Here is a 13,337-nt window from a genome sequence, read left to right on the forward strand (position 1 = left end):
TCTGAAGACAAGACTGAAGGATGAACAACACAACAGACTACATGAGTAAGAGGTGCTTTTGTTCACCTACTCTACACGATTCATGTTTCCCTCTTTGCTTCTTCAACCAGGAGGCTCAAAGCTTCCCCCAGCATGGCCTACATAAGCAATTTGATAGGATTATTTTATGTACAAACTTACTAATGTCTTCATCTTCTTTGTCCTCAGTTTCCTCAGATATTTACTTAATACACTGTTTTTAAGAGAGTTTTCGGTTTGCAGCAAAGCTGAAGAGAAGGTACAGAGCATGCCCAAACACACCTGTCCCCCCCACACAGCCTGTCCCACCCACGGAAATCCCAAGCCAGAGCCGTACACTTATCACAGCCTGATGCACCTGCACTGACACTCACCATCACCAATGCCTCCGGTTCACCAAGCCCTTGGTGTGTACATTCTTGGCTCTGACACACATTTAATGACATGCATCCACTGTTAGAGCACACACAGTAGTCTCACTGCCCTAAAAGTCCTTGGTGCTCTGTCTTGTCATTCTTCCCTCCTTCCTCACCCCTAGCAACTACAAATGTTGATGATGTCATCACAGTATTTTTAATAATTAAAAAATTTTAATTATAGTTGACATACACTATTATGTTAGTTTTAGATATATAACATAGTAATTAGACATTTATATAACTTATAATCACCTGAGTAAGTCTAGTACCCATCTGACATTATACATAGTTATTGTATATCAACTATAAATAACTATAATTAAATTTTTTTCCATTATTAAAAAATACTGTGGCCCTGGCCGGTTGGCTCAGCGGTAGAGCGTCGGCCTAGCGTGCGGAGGACCCAGGTTCGATTCCCGGCCAGGGCACACAGGAGAAGCGCCCATTTGCTTCTCCACCCCTCCGCCGCGCCTTCCTCTCTCTCTCTTCCCCTCCCGCAGCCAAGGCTCCATTGGAGCAAAGATTGCCCGGGCGCTGGGGATGGCTCTGTGGCCTCTGCCTCAGGCGCTAGAGTGGCTCTGGTCGCAACATGGCGACACCCAGGATGGGCAGAGCATCGCCCCCTGGTGGGCAGAGCGTCGCCCCTGGTGGGTGTGCCGGGTGGATCCCGGTCGGGCGCATGCGGGAGTCTGTCTGACTGTCTCTCCCTGTTTCCAGCTTCAGAAAAATGCAAAAAAAAAAAAAAAAAAAAATACTGTGGTGACATTATCAATATTTGTAGTTGCTAGGGTTGAGGAAAAAGGGAGGCATGACAAGACTACATTCCTGATGCTGCAGTTTACACCCCTGTGACTGTTTTTTTTTTTTATTCATTTTAGAAAGGAGAGAGAGGGAGAGAGAGAGAGGAGAGAGAAAGAGAGAGAGAGAGAGAGAGAGAGAGAAGGGGGGAGGAGCAGGAAGCATCAACTCCCATATGTGCCTTGACCAGGCAAACCCAGGGTTTCGAACCGGCGACCTCAGCATTTCCAGGTCGACGCTTTATCCACTGCACCACCACAGGTCAGGCCCTGTGACTGTTTTTATCAATATGGAAGCAACCAACATGTCCATCAATAGATGAATGGATAAAGATGTGGTACATATACAGAATGATAATATTACTCAGCCACACACACAAAAAAATGAAATCTTGCCGTTTGGACCTAGAGCATATTTTGCTAAGTGGCATAAGTGAGACAAATACTAGACTATATGATTTCACTCATATGTGGAATCTAAAATATGTCTCCATCATTTTGCCTTTTCCTATAATATAGTTGAAATCATACAGGATGTAGACTTTTAAGTGTGGCTTGTTTCACTTAGTAATAAGCATTAAAGGTGCCTCCCTGTCTTTCTAGGACTAAGTAATACTCTATTGTCTGGATGTATCACAACTTACTTATCCATTCACTTACTGAAGAACATCTTGGTTGCTTCCAAGTTTTAGCAGTTATGAATAAAGCTGCTATTAAACATTTGTGTGCAGATTCCTATCAAAACATAGTTTTCAATGCATTTGGGTAAATGGATACTTATTTTTTTATCCGACATATAAACCTCTCAGATCCTTACTGAAATGAGCTAGCATACACAAAATAATACTTCATTGAACTCTATTTCATGGCTGATCCACGTGGACAGTAGTAGCACTTTCAGTGATTTTTAGGAGGCATGCACAAAATGTCTTCATCTTCTTTGTCCTCAGTTTCCTCAGATATTTATTTAATACACTGTTTTTAAAGCAGTTTTAAAAAGGGGTCAATAGAGCAAGTTCAAACTAAAGCTGAGATAAAGTATATTTTCCAGCTCTTTTCATTGTGAAACACACATTCCCAGAAACCCATTGCAAAAGTGATCTCACTGTATGAACACAATAACATGTTTTCTAAACAATAGCAAGGAGCTTAAGGTGCTCAAAATAATTACACTGATAAAGTAAAATGCCAAAATGCCTGTAAACACATGTTAGCAAACACTTTAGTACAGATTTCAATGCAAATCTATTTCATTTCTCACAGCTCTTGAGGACATTAAAAGATAGAGAAGCATACACAATTAGGCATATGTGATCTGAAATAAACACACATACAAGGAAAGTATTTACTTTTGCCAGATATGAAATTTATGTGCTACTTCAGTCCTGCTTCACCTGATTTTTCTTCCCTCATTATCTCTTTGCCCCTTAAGTCTTACTCCAGTTTGTTTTATCTGCCCCTGTATGTATGTAATCATTTTTGGTGGAAGGCAGGGCAAAAAGTAGTAAAGAGTAAGTCAAGTGATGAGGCAGTTCAAACCCCACATGCTCTCTGAAGAGAGCATATACATTCTGTTTTTCTCTTTTATGAACTAAAATTCTCCTGAGGAAACCTTTCTAATTTTATTGTGTTAATTTTATTATAAGTCCAAGGTTAAAAATTATAACATCACTAGAAATATGATTTATATATTACCACTAGGAATATAATTATAACATCACTAGGAATATAATTTCAAACTTAGAAATGTATCATTTGACTAAAAATTTATTCCAAATGGTAAATAGAACACTTTGCCTTAAGAACTGTTTAAAGGTCTCTTCTGTATACTTGTTTATTTTGTTTAATAAGTATAAGAATAATGCTTGATATAATTATAAGAATAATTCATAAAACCTGGAAAATTAAGAATGAAGAACAAAATTAAAAGAACCTATAGTACATTTCATTCAGAGAAATTACTGTTCACTTTTCACTGTTATCTCACTATTCTTTTTTATAGTACAGTTCAGTCATTTAAGTAATATGAGGGCAAATGTTGATGCCAACATCTGGTTTCACCAAGTTTTCCTCTGCTCCAACAAAGGCTCGTCTTCTCTACACTCTCCAAAAACACATAACCTCTGTCTTTGTCATTCACACACAGATTCTCAAGTACACACCATTCCTACCTGGTTACAGTCCAGTAAGGAAGTGGTATATTTAGTGAATATTATAATCGGTTCTTACCTAGTCTTTTACGATTGCTTGTGTCTTTATTATATCTGTAAATTCACCTAGCTTATCAAAATGTTACTTTTTTTTGCTTCATTTAGCCCACTATATATGTCTATGCAAAAAGCCTCTGTTTTTAACTCCTGTGTCATTAGAATAGGTTTTCTCTAAATCTTACCTATTAAATTAATTTAAAACACATATACCTTCTTTCCCAAATTAACTGACCTACAGCTACAAGATTAATCTGCAAAAAAGCACATGCCCTTTTGAGTGGATAGCTCTCTGTGATGTGTGGTGATCCTAATTCTTCCATCTCATTCTGGGTCTATCAATAGTTCATTCAGGATGCCAAAGGTGGCATTAAACAGTAATTGATGTCTAAAACTAAACAGAAATATATAATATTATATATTTATATATATATAATATTATATATTTATAATTGTAAGAATATAATTATAAGAATATAAATATATTCTTTGATATATTTGATATAATTATAAGAATAATTCATAAAACCAAATTATATAAATAATCATATCAGAACATATAAATATTATATATTTCTGTTACCATGATAAATTTCAGGACAGCACAGAACTACATCTGGTTTTATGATGTATAATTCTTTTGAGATTTAAACTAACCCTATACATCTTAGAAAGATTGTTTTACTTTGGATCTCTTCCCCATCTCTCTACTTAAGAGTGAAACAACTGAAATAGGCTAACATTGAAACACTTTCAGATATGTTACCGAGATTAACTAGAATGTTACCTGGCATATGTAACCAAAAAATAATATTTCTGCCATGAAGTGTTAATAAAAGAGAGCTGATGCTATATTTTGTCCCTACTAAGAAAAAGATCAGAGGTCTAACCAATGATTCCTAGTAAAAAGACCAACTACCATGAAATAACACTCTTACATAAAAGATGTTTCTTTGACAATGACCCCGTCTTGATAATTCAATCCCAGGACAAACATCTTTGCACATTACCTTGCAAGTCTGAATCATTCGACTTCGGACTGCTTCTTGCTCTGCGCTCAGTTTTCTTCATTCCTGGCCCACCACCGCTGCCGCCACCTCCACCTCCACCGCCTCCACCACTGTGGCCTTTCCCATAGCCATTGTACACGGTTGTGCAGTTGCTTTTGTAGATAGAAGAGGGTGGGCTGTTGAGGCGATTCTGGCGGTCAATCTGGCGGTCCTTCAGTTTTTTGTGTGGAGGCTTGCTATACTGGTCTTCTCGGGTAATGTAGCTTGACATTCCATAGAGTGGTATAATTTCTAAAATGGATGATTATGACAAATGCAAGCTCAGTCTACATTTTCTATTCTTTTTATTGTTTTTAAAGATTTTATTTATTGATTTTAAAGAGAGGATAGAGAAAGAAAGAGGTGGCAGGGGAGGAATGGGAAGCATTAACTTATAGCAGTTGTTTCGCATATGTGCCTTGACCAGGCAAGCCCAGGGTTTCAAACCAGTGACCTCAGCATTCCAGGTCATGGCTTTATCCATTGTGCCATCACAGGTCAGGCTTATATTTTCAGTAATATATTATTAAATGATTAAATGACCTGACTTCTAAGAAATACTTTTTAAATCTTACTAAATACAATATAAAAATATTTTTAAGAATATACTCATTTGCTTCTAATCAATCAAGGAATAATTAACCATTAAAAACAATGCTGCTTGTATAGCAATGTTCCAGAAATTATTATACTGAAGAAGACAAAATCACTGTTTAAAAAGAGTTTATATTCTGATTAAAATTACCTGTTAAAATGTTTTTTCAGTTGTCACAATACACAAAAAATTAGAATCAATAAAATACCCCTTAAATGTGCTCTTAGACTGAAGATACTTAAAAGTAATAGTCATCCTTATAGACAGAACAGCATTTCTATTAGAAAGTATATGGCCACAGGGACATACGCAGTTATTAGTGGCATCTAAAATAGCCAACATTTGAACAAAACTTGCTAAAATGAGGAGATGACAAATTTCCATTAAAGAGAGTCAAAGCTCACAGAATCAGGGGAAACATTCAAGGAGAAATTGCAGGGGTAAACATAAACCACCTCTTAAACCTAGTGCCAAATATCATACGCTATGGTCTCAAATTTCTACATTGGAGCAATCTAGATGCAAGACAAACTAAGAATGTCACCTGGCTTCACTACACATATTTTTAAGTGGCTCAAAAGAAATGAGAGCCTGCAAAATAATCACATGATCTAGAAAAGAAGGGACATTATTTTAAATTTAAGTCAATTAAAAGTGTATTCAGATATTAAGAATAATAAATATTTTAAGTATCACAATGCATTACACTTGAGATCTAAAATACTCACCATGGGTACTAATGAAATAATCCTTTAAAACATGTCAAGAGATTTTTAAGCTCTTGTAAATTTGGGAAATTAAATGTTTAAATTTCTTTTAGGTATGCACATTGAGAACTAAGGTAAGAATATATACGGTTTTCTTTATTAATGCAAAGAAATTTTGTTCTATTGCTTTCTTTAATTTGAAATCAATGAAGGCACTGGTATTTGTACATTATTGCTTTGTGCTATTTAAATAAAATTAAAACAAAATTCTCTATGAAATGAACACACAATATTTCTTTTGGTTAATTCTAATAATGATTTAAATCATACTGTTGTCTAAAATTGCATAGTACACGATTTACAAACTAGTAACTACACGGCATCCTACTAAGAGACTGGAAAATAAGGCAGGCCACTCTTCACCGAGCAATGAGTCATTAGCCAAGGCTTTCCCCTCAGTAAGCTCACACCTAACCAGAGAACTCTGACAAATGCTCAAATATTTAATGTATGTATACTGTGTCAAAACACTGAATACTTTTCTAAAACGACAGTTAACTGTTTTTCACTTTTTATCCAAATGTTTTTATGGAATGTGCCCATTCGTTTGATATTTTGGGGTATTCTGTCACTATTAATAGGAAGTTATAGACACCTCTATGAAATCAAACTATTAATTTCATCTTTTGCTATCATCTCTCCATATACCATCATGATAGCACTTAATTCTTCTAAATTTTACCAAATTTCTAACTACGAAAAAAAAAGAAAAATTAGTCAAATTTCATCCCTAAGTTATATGAGAAAATTTCACTTAAAATATCCATCTTAAATTTTTATTTGGACAGGCCCTGGCCGGTTGGCTCAGTGGTAGAGCGTCGGCCTGGCGTGCAGAAGTCCCGGGTTCGATTCCTGGCCAGGGCACACAGGAGAAGCGCCCATCTGCTTCTCCACCCCCCCCCCCCTCTCCTTCCTCTCTGTCTCTCTCTTCCCCTCCCGCAGCCAAGGCTCAATTGGAGCAAAGATGGCCCGGGCGCTGGGGATAGCTCCTTGGCCTCTGCCTGCCCCAGGCGCTAGAGTGGCTCTGGTCGCGACAGAGCGTCGCCCCCTGGTGGGCGTGCCGGGTGGATCCCAGTCGGGCGCATACGGGAGTCTGACTGTCTCTCCCCGTTTCCAGCTTCAGAAAAATACAAAAAAAAAAAAAATTTTTACTTGGACAATTTCTTTAACATAGAGGGGAAAAAAATGTATGTATAATTGATAAGAGAAAGTAAGGTGGTAATTATAGCAGGTATTTCTCATACAATTTATCTGAACCAACATAAATGTTCGAAGTAATAAAATGCTTCCATTCATATTCTGACTTAAGAAAGTCATTTGCAAAGTACTAAAGGTTAAAGTCTAATTTTTACTCTCCCTTATCTGGTTTCTTAGGATGGAAAAGGGCTTTAGACTAAACCAATACCAAGCCCAAGACTAAAAAGACACAATGGCTGGCTTTTTGGTATCTTTTGTTTTGTTTTTGTGGGGGTTTTTTTGAGAAAGAGAAGGAAAAAGATAAGCATCAACTGACACAGTTGCATCATTTTGTTTATTGATTGCTTCTCATCTGTGCCTTGAACAGGGGGCTCAAGCTGAGCCAGTGACCCCTTGGCTCAAGCCAGCAACCTTGGGCCTTAAGCCAGTGACCATGGGCTCATGGTGATGATCCCACGCTCAAGCTGGTGACCCTGCACTCAAGCTGGTGAGCCTGATCTCAAGCCGATGAACCTGTGCTCAAGCCAGTGACCTTGGGGTTTTGAACCCAGAACCTCAGCATCTCGTGTCAATGCTCTATCCACTGCATACCACGGTCAGGCAAAAAGACACAATGTTGGTATTGAGACTTTTTCATTTCAGAGTATCTGCCTAACAACCAGTGAAATTGTGGCTGCACTAATGGGTATCCTTAAACTAATGGTTCATCAGCAGCGAGGGCATTCTGAGTTCAGTCAAGATTGCAACAGAGAGCATCCAGGAAATTCAAAACTTACTAAGACCACCAGTCTTCTATCTTTAAAAATGAGGCACAACCCTAATTAACTTCCCTTGAACTGCTAGACTACCTGGACGTCTACGAAATGATGTGCTGCGGTGGCCTCAGGCCGCTCTCACATGAAAATATGTTAACTGCCTCTTTCATAAAACAACAAATGGCTATCCCAGTCCCTGCTCTTTGGGGGATAAAATAGGGAGGCAGATTTTGGAAAATATAAAGAAAGAAAGAGCTGCAACCCATTAAGTAATTTTTGAACGGCACAATTCAGAACAAAGGAAGCTAGGAATTTTCTAAGAGCTTCACACATCAGATGGATGGACCTTCCTGTACCATGCCTGTTACAGCACAAACAAAGGCTCTCAGGCTCTCTTAGGTACTGCCATCAGCTTCGACACAGAACACACTCACCTTGCTCACCATACAGTGCCGGGGGAAGGTGATGCTGAGGGAAAAACTGAGGCGGCATATCTCCAGGTCCGGTCACAGGTGGGTAGTAAGCCGTGTGTGAGTTATGAATAAAATGCGGGTGGTGGGTCAAGTAGGGGGGTAGGTGATGGGTTGGAGACATAGCTGAGGGGTAACTTGGGGGGTAACACTCTGGAGACTGAGGTGTGACCACCACCCGGCGGACTCCAGTGTTGTCTTCAATCACCTAAAGCAAAAAAGCAAAAAAAAAGAGCATAGAATGTATTAGCAAATATCTTGTGGATATATACAACATTTAATTACTTCCTCCTTAATTTTAATATTCTGTTCTCTATAGGAAATATAGATTAATACATGTTAAGTTCTGGTTTTGCAATTCAACCAGTTAGATGAGTTTTAGAAGTAATAATATTTAACCATTATAAGTTATGAAATTTTCATCAGCCATCAAATTCAGAATATATAAAACTTTTAAAAATGATCACAACTTGATCATCTTGTTTGTACAGATGAAGTCTTCTTCCAAGACAAGTGAATTTAATGTGTGCTTAAGTTGACTTCAGAAATGACTGTAAATATAACGATCAGCTCAGAGGTCTTTCCTGAAAGAAGAGACTTTCTAGGACACAAAAGTGTGCCTTCCAGGGCTGAGCTTCCTGAGGGCACTTGACCCCACCCTGCTGTAGCATGCTCAGTTCCATCATCACACAGGCTTCAGGTGACAAGAGGGAACATTAACTTCTGAAGCCCTAGGAGTACCAAAAGGTCATTTAATTTGGGACCACAACTGTCAATGAAATTAGGGGATTCAACCAATGAAAAACTTGAGCAGTTCCAAATCCAGCTGGATGCCTTTGCTCACCTCTTTGAGCTATAACGACTGTTGTGAAGGGAGACAACAAAGCAGGACCTGCTGTGAGCAGAGTGAATGCATAGCTATCAACATTAGACCCATACTTTCTTCAAATGTTTTTCAATTTGCCCACAGAAGATAATTAACTAAAGCAGTACAATACCAGCATTCATTGCCTCTGTGGCCAACATCATGCTAGCTTCTCTAAGAACAATTTTGTTGAGACATAGATAAGAAATAACTAAAACAACAGATAGCAGGCCCTGGCCGGTTGGCTCAGTGGTGGGGCGTCGGCCTGGCATGCAGAAGTCCCGGGTTCGATTCCCGGCCAGGGCACACAGGAGAAGTGCCCATCTGCTTCTCCACCCCTCCCCCTCTCCTTCCTCTCTGTCTCTCTCTTCCCCTCCCGCAGCCAAGGCTCCATTGGAGCAAAGATGGCCCGGGCGCTGGGGATGGCTCCTTGGCCTCTGCCCCAGGCGCTAGAGTGGCTCTGGTCGCGGCAGAGCGACGCCCCGGAGGGGCAGAGCATCGCCCCCTGGTGGGCAGAGCGTCGCCCCTGGTGGGCGTGCCGGGTGGATCCTGGTTGGGCGCATGCGGGAGTCTGTCTGACTGTCTCTCCCCGTTTCCAGCTTCAGAAAAATACAAAAAACAAAACAAAACAAAAAAAACAACAGATAGCATAACTGACAGGGAAAGCTGTGCAATGCAGAGAAGGGCAGTGACGGACAGAACCTGGGGGCCTGCAGGACCCGAAGAACAGGGCTGGGGCGACTGAGGCGAGGGCCCTGGGCAACGGCCCAAGCAGGGCCCTGCCGGAACCACGACAATCAGGGCACAGGAGTCAACGTGGAAGCCAGCACCAGGCTGCCAAAGAGACCAGCTGGTCTAAGCCAGTATTTAAGAAAATCCGGCACACAGAAGGTAGGAAATTTTGTTTTCAAAAACAAAAAACAAACCCAACAGTGAAAATTAAATTTGTAATTGAAATGCATGAATCATTACACCCTAGGAGGCTGATTATAGGCCAAAATAAAATGCCTTAATGGTATCTAAAGCATACTAATAAAAATTACACTAAGCTTTGCTTTTTAAAATATTGCCTGATACAAAATGCAAGTTTATCAGCGTAAGTTTAGTTTGAATTAAAAGCCATTAATCCTTATATTAAGAAAATAAAAAATCTGTTTATTAATAAACCAATTAACATAACAGTATCAGAATTAACTACATTAATAGTTTGTTAAAGCATTAACTCATTAAAATTAAGATTCTGAGTCATAACCACTACTAAAGCTCAAAAAAGAGATTTTTATGTATTCATTAATAAACGTAACTTCTTCTGGACATTGGCAAGCTAATCACATCAACCTCCATTATCAATGCATGACTGCCAATTTACAGGTATATGTGAAATGGTGCTTAAACCATGACAGTGAAAATCCTAATGCATGAGCTAATAATTATCATCAAGCACATCTTCTAAGAATATATTTATTAGCACACTTTGTACAATTTCACCATAAATATGGATTTTTCTTACCATCTAATATAAACAAGCATCTTTCTACACAGTGTCTTCTATTTCCTACTCTGCCACTGGCTATTAAGAAATGTAAGGCATATTCCAGATAGTACTGCTTCATGAAACAGCCATTCCATCCTGTGATAGACACTGGAAGGTCCACAGAAGTATTTATTTTCTAGACACAATCTCATTATTTCAGTCACTATAATACTTTCAGTGGTTAAAACTAGTCTCATGAACCTGACCAATGTTATTAAAACAAGAACAAGGTTCTCACTAAATATGAAGAACAACTCTTCGGGTTTGTGCACAAGGGTAGTGATAATGAAAAGAAATTATTTTCATTGTTTTATCGTATAATTTCTGACATTAAAACAAAGCACTTTTTAAAAATTTGGGCAAAAAGTACTAACAGATAAAAATGTTAGTCAAGAGAAAGGAACAACAAAAAAAGATAAAGAGCAAAACTACTTTTTACTTTAATATTTTGTATGAATAAGTATTTCCACCATGTCTATAGTATAAATTACCCTTCACCAAAAAAAAAAAAAATTCTAGTTAAAAAACTAAGTAGCTTTCTGAAACCACAGATTGCCTACATATATGAAAATTGTTTGACAGTCCCATTTCTTTTATTTTTTTTAATTAAATTAGAAGTGAAGAGACAGAGACAGAATCCCACATGCGCCCCGACCAGGATCCACCCAGTAGCAACGCTCTGCCCAGCTGGGCTGCAGCTCCGTTGCTCGGCATCTGAACTATTTTAGCGCCTGAGGCTGAGGCCATGGAGCCATCCTCAGTGCAAGGGGCCAACTTTGCTCGAACCATTTGAGCCATGGCTGTGGGACAGGAAGGGGGGGAAAGGGTGGAGAAGCAGATGGGTGCTTCTCCTGTGTGCCTTAACCGGGAATCAAACCCAGGACTTGCACACTCTAGGCCAATGCTCTACTGCTGTGCCAACCAACCAGGGCTATCAGTCCCATTTTTAATTATCTTAAATTATTTGTTGTATTTGTGAAAGACATCTATTTACCTGTACATGTATAATGGGACACTTTCAGAAATCTCCCTTACCAATCAAAGCCAACTTTATCACTAAAAATATTTTTAAGAATTGAAATATTGGTGGATGAATGGTGATGGATGGAAACTTGACTTGGAGGGATGAACACACAATACAGTGTAGAGATGACATGTTGTGGAATTGTGCACCGGAAACCTGTATAATTTTGTTAACCAGTGTCACCCCAATAAATTCAATAAAAGGAAAAAATATATTAATTATTTAATCATCAAAAACAAAACCCAAAATTATGTGCTAAGTATTTTATCGTTCTTCTACAACACAAATCACAACATATTTAATTACAAAATTCAGTTTTGATCTATGTCTCAGGAAATTATGCCTATGTTCCCTAAAGAATAAGGAAGTCTGAGGAGCAATAATAATGCACAAAATAATATGCAACAGGAAATGGTGGCAATAAGATTCCTTGTTAAATATATATATATAGTTCAGAAGAAATATATTACTGTAGCAGAAGAATTTAGAAATCAGAAAGAGTTCAGTCCCAAAATCCTCAAGACAATAAAATGTGTCTCCAGCCTTCACAAATAGCCATGGAAAAGACAGATTCATTTCCTTTTGGGATGAATGAGATTGTGACAATGTCCAGAGGTAAACAAACTGCCTGTATTAAATTTAACAATTATTTCCTGACATCCTATGAGCTAAGTGCTGGATACTCAAAAGTAAGGGGGAGAAAAATAAGGCATTAAACAGTAAGATTTATCTACACAGCTTAAGCATTATATAAAAAGTAAAACCAGACTAATATGAACCTTGTGTGTGTTGTTGAGAAATCAGAACAAAGTATTGTTTTCTCAGAAATTAAAACAAAGTCGTCTTCAGCTAGACTATTTTTCTAGCGCTGTGACTCACCAGAAGGGCCACTCATCTATCTCCTCCAGAGCACAGACCCCTGGAGAAGACCACTGTGCTAGGTTCTCAGGCCGCCACCTGCTGCGGGCTGCATTATGTCCTCCCTACCTCCAACCAACTTATACACTGCTCACAAAAATTAGGGGATCAGGGAACGTGCAGCTACTCCAGTACTTTCAGCCTTTTGTATAGTGCCTTTCACCAATGAAATAACAGTTGGTTTTGCATCTCATTGGCATAATTAAACAACTTTCTTTGACTTGTCATTTGCTTTTCTGATGTTCTCGTTTAATAAAAAAAAATCGAGGCCCTCGCCGGTTGGCTGAGTGGTAGAGCGTCGGCCTGGCATGCAGGAGTCCTGGGTTCGATTCCCGGCCAGGGCACACAGGAGAAGCGCCCATATGCTTCTCCACCCCTCCTCCCCCTTCTTTTTCTCTGTCTCTCTCTTCCCCTCCCGCAATCAGGGCTCCATTGGAGCAAAATTGGCCCGGGAGCTGAGGATGGCTCTGTGGCCTCTGCCTCAGGCGCTAGAATGGCTCTGGTTGCAACAGAGCAACACCCCAGATGGGCAGAGCATCACCCCCTGGTGGGCATGCTGGGTGGATCCCGGTTGGAAGTCTGTCTGACTGCCTCCCCGTTTCCAACTTCAGAAAAATACAAAAAAAAAAAAAAAAAAATCGAATAATCAAATGCTTTTTTAATCACTTCATATTCATTTTGAAATATCCCCTAATTTTTGTGAGCAGTATATATTAAAATCA

At 39.0% G+C, this 13,337-nt stretch overlaps 1 protein-coding gene across 5 annotated transcripts in view; it reads right to left on the bottom strand.

Moving 5' to 3' along the window:
• FNDC3B (fibronectin type III domain containing 3B) overlaps positions 1–13,337 on the bottom strand; it is a 400,148-nt gene that overhangs the window by 166,997 nt on the left and 219,814 nt on the right. For all 5 annotated transcript variants that reach the window (XM_066348038.1, XM_066348040.1, XM_066348039.1 and 2 more), the window contains exons 5-6: positions 8,239–8,482; positions 4,452–4,742 (exon numbers count right to left, since the gene is read on the bottom strand). In XM_066348038.1, the coding sequence (XP_066204135.1) occupies positions 4,452–4,742; positions 8,239–8,482 (535 nt within the window). The remainder of the gene's footprint in view (positions 1–4,451; positions 4,743–8,238; positions 8,483–13,337) is intronic.

This window comes from Saccopteryx leptura, chromosome 8 (assembly GCF_036850995.1).
Source record: "Saccopteryx leptura isolate mSacLep1 chromosome 8, mSacLep1_pri_phased_curated, whole genome shotgun sequence".
NCBI lineage: Eukaryota > Metazoa > Chordata > Mammalia > Chiroptera > Emballonuridae > Saccopteryx > Saccopteryx leptura.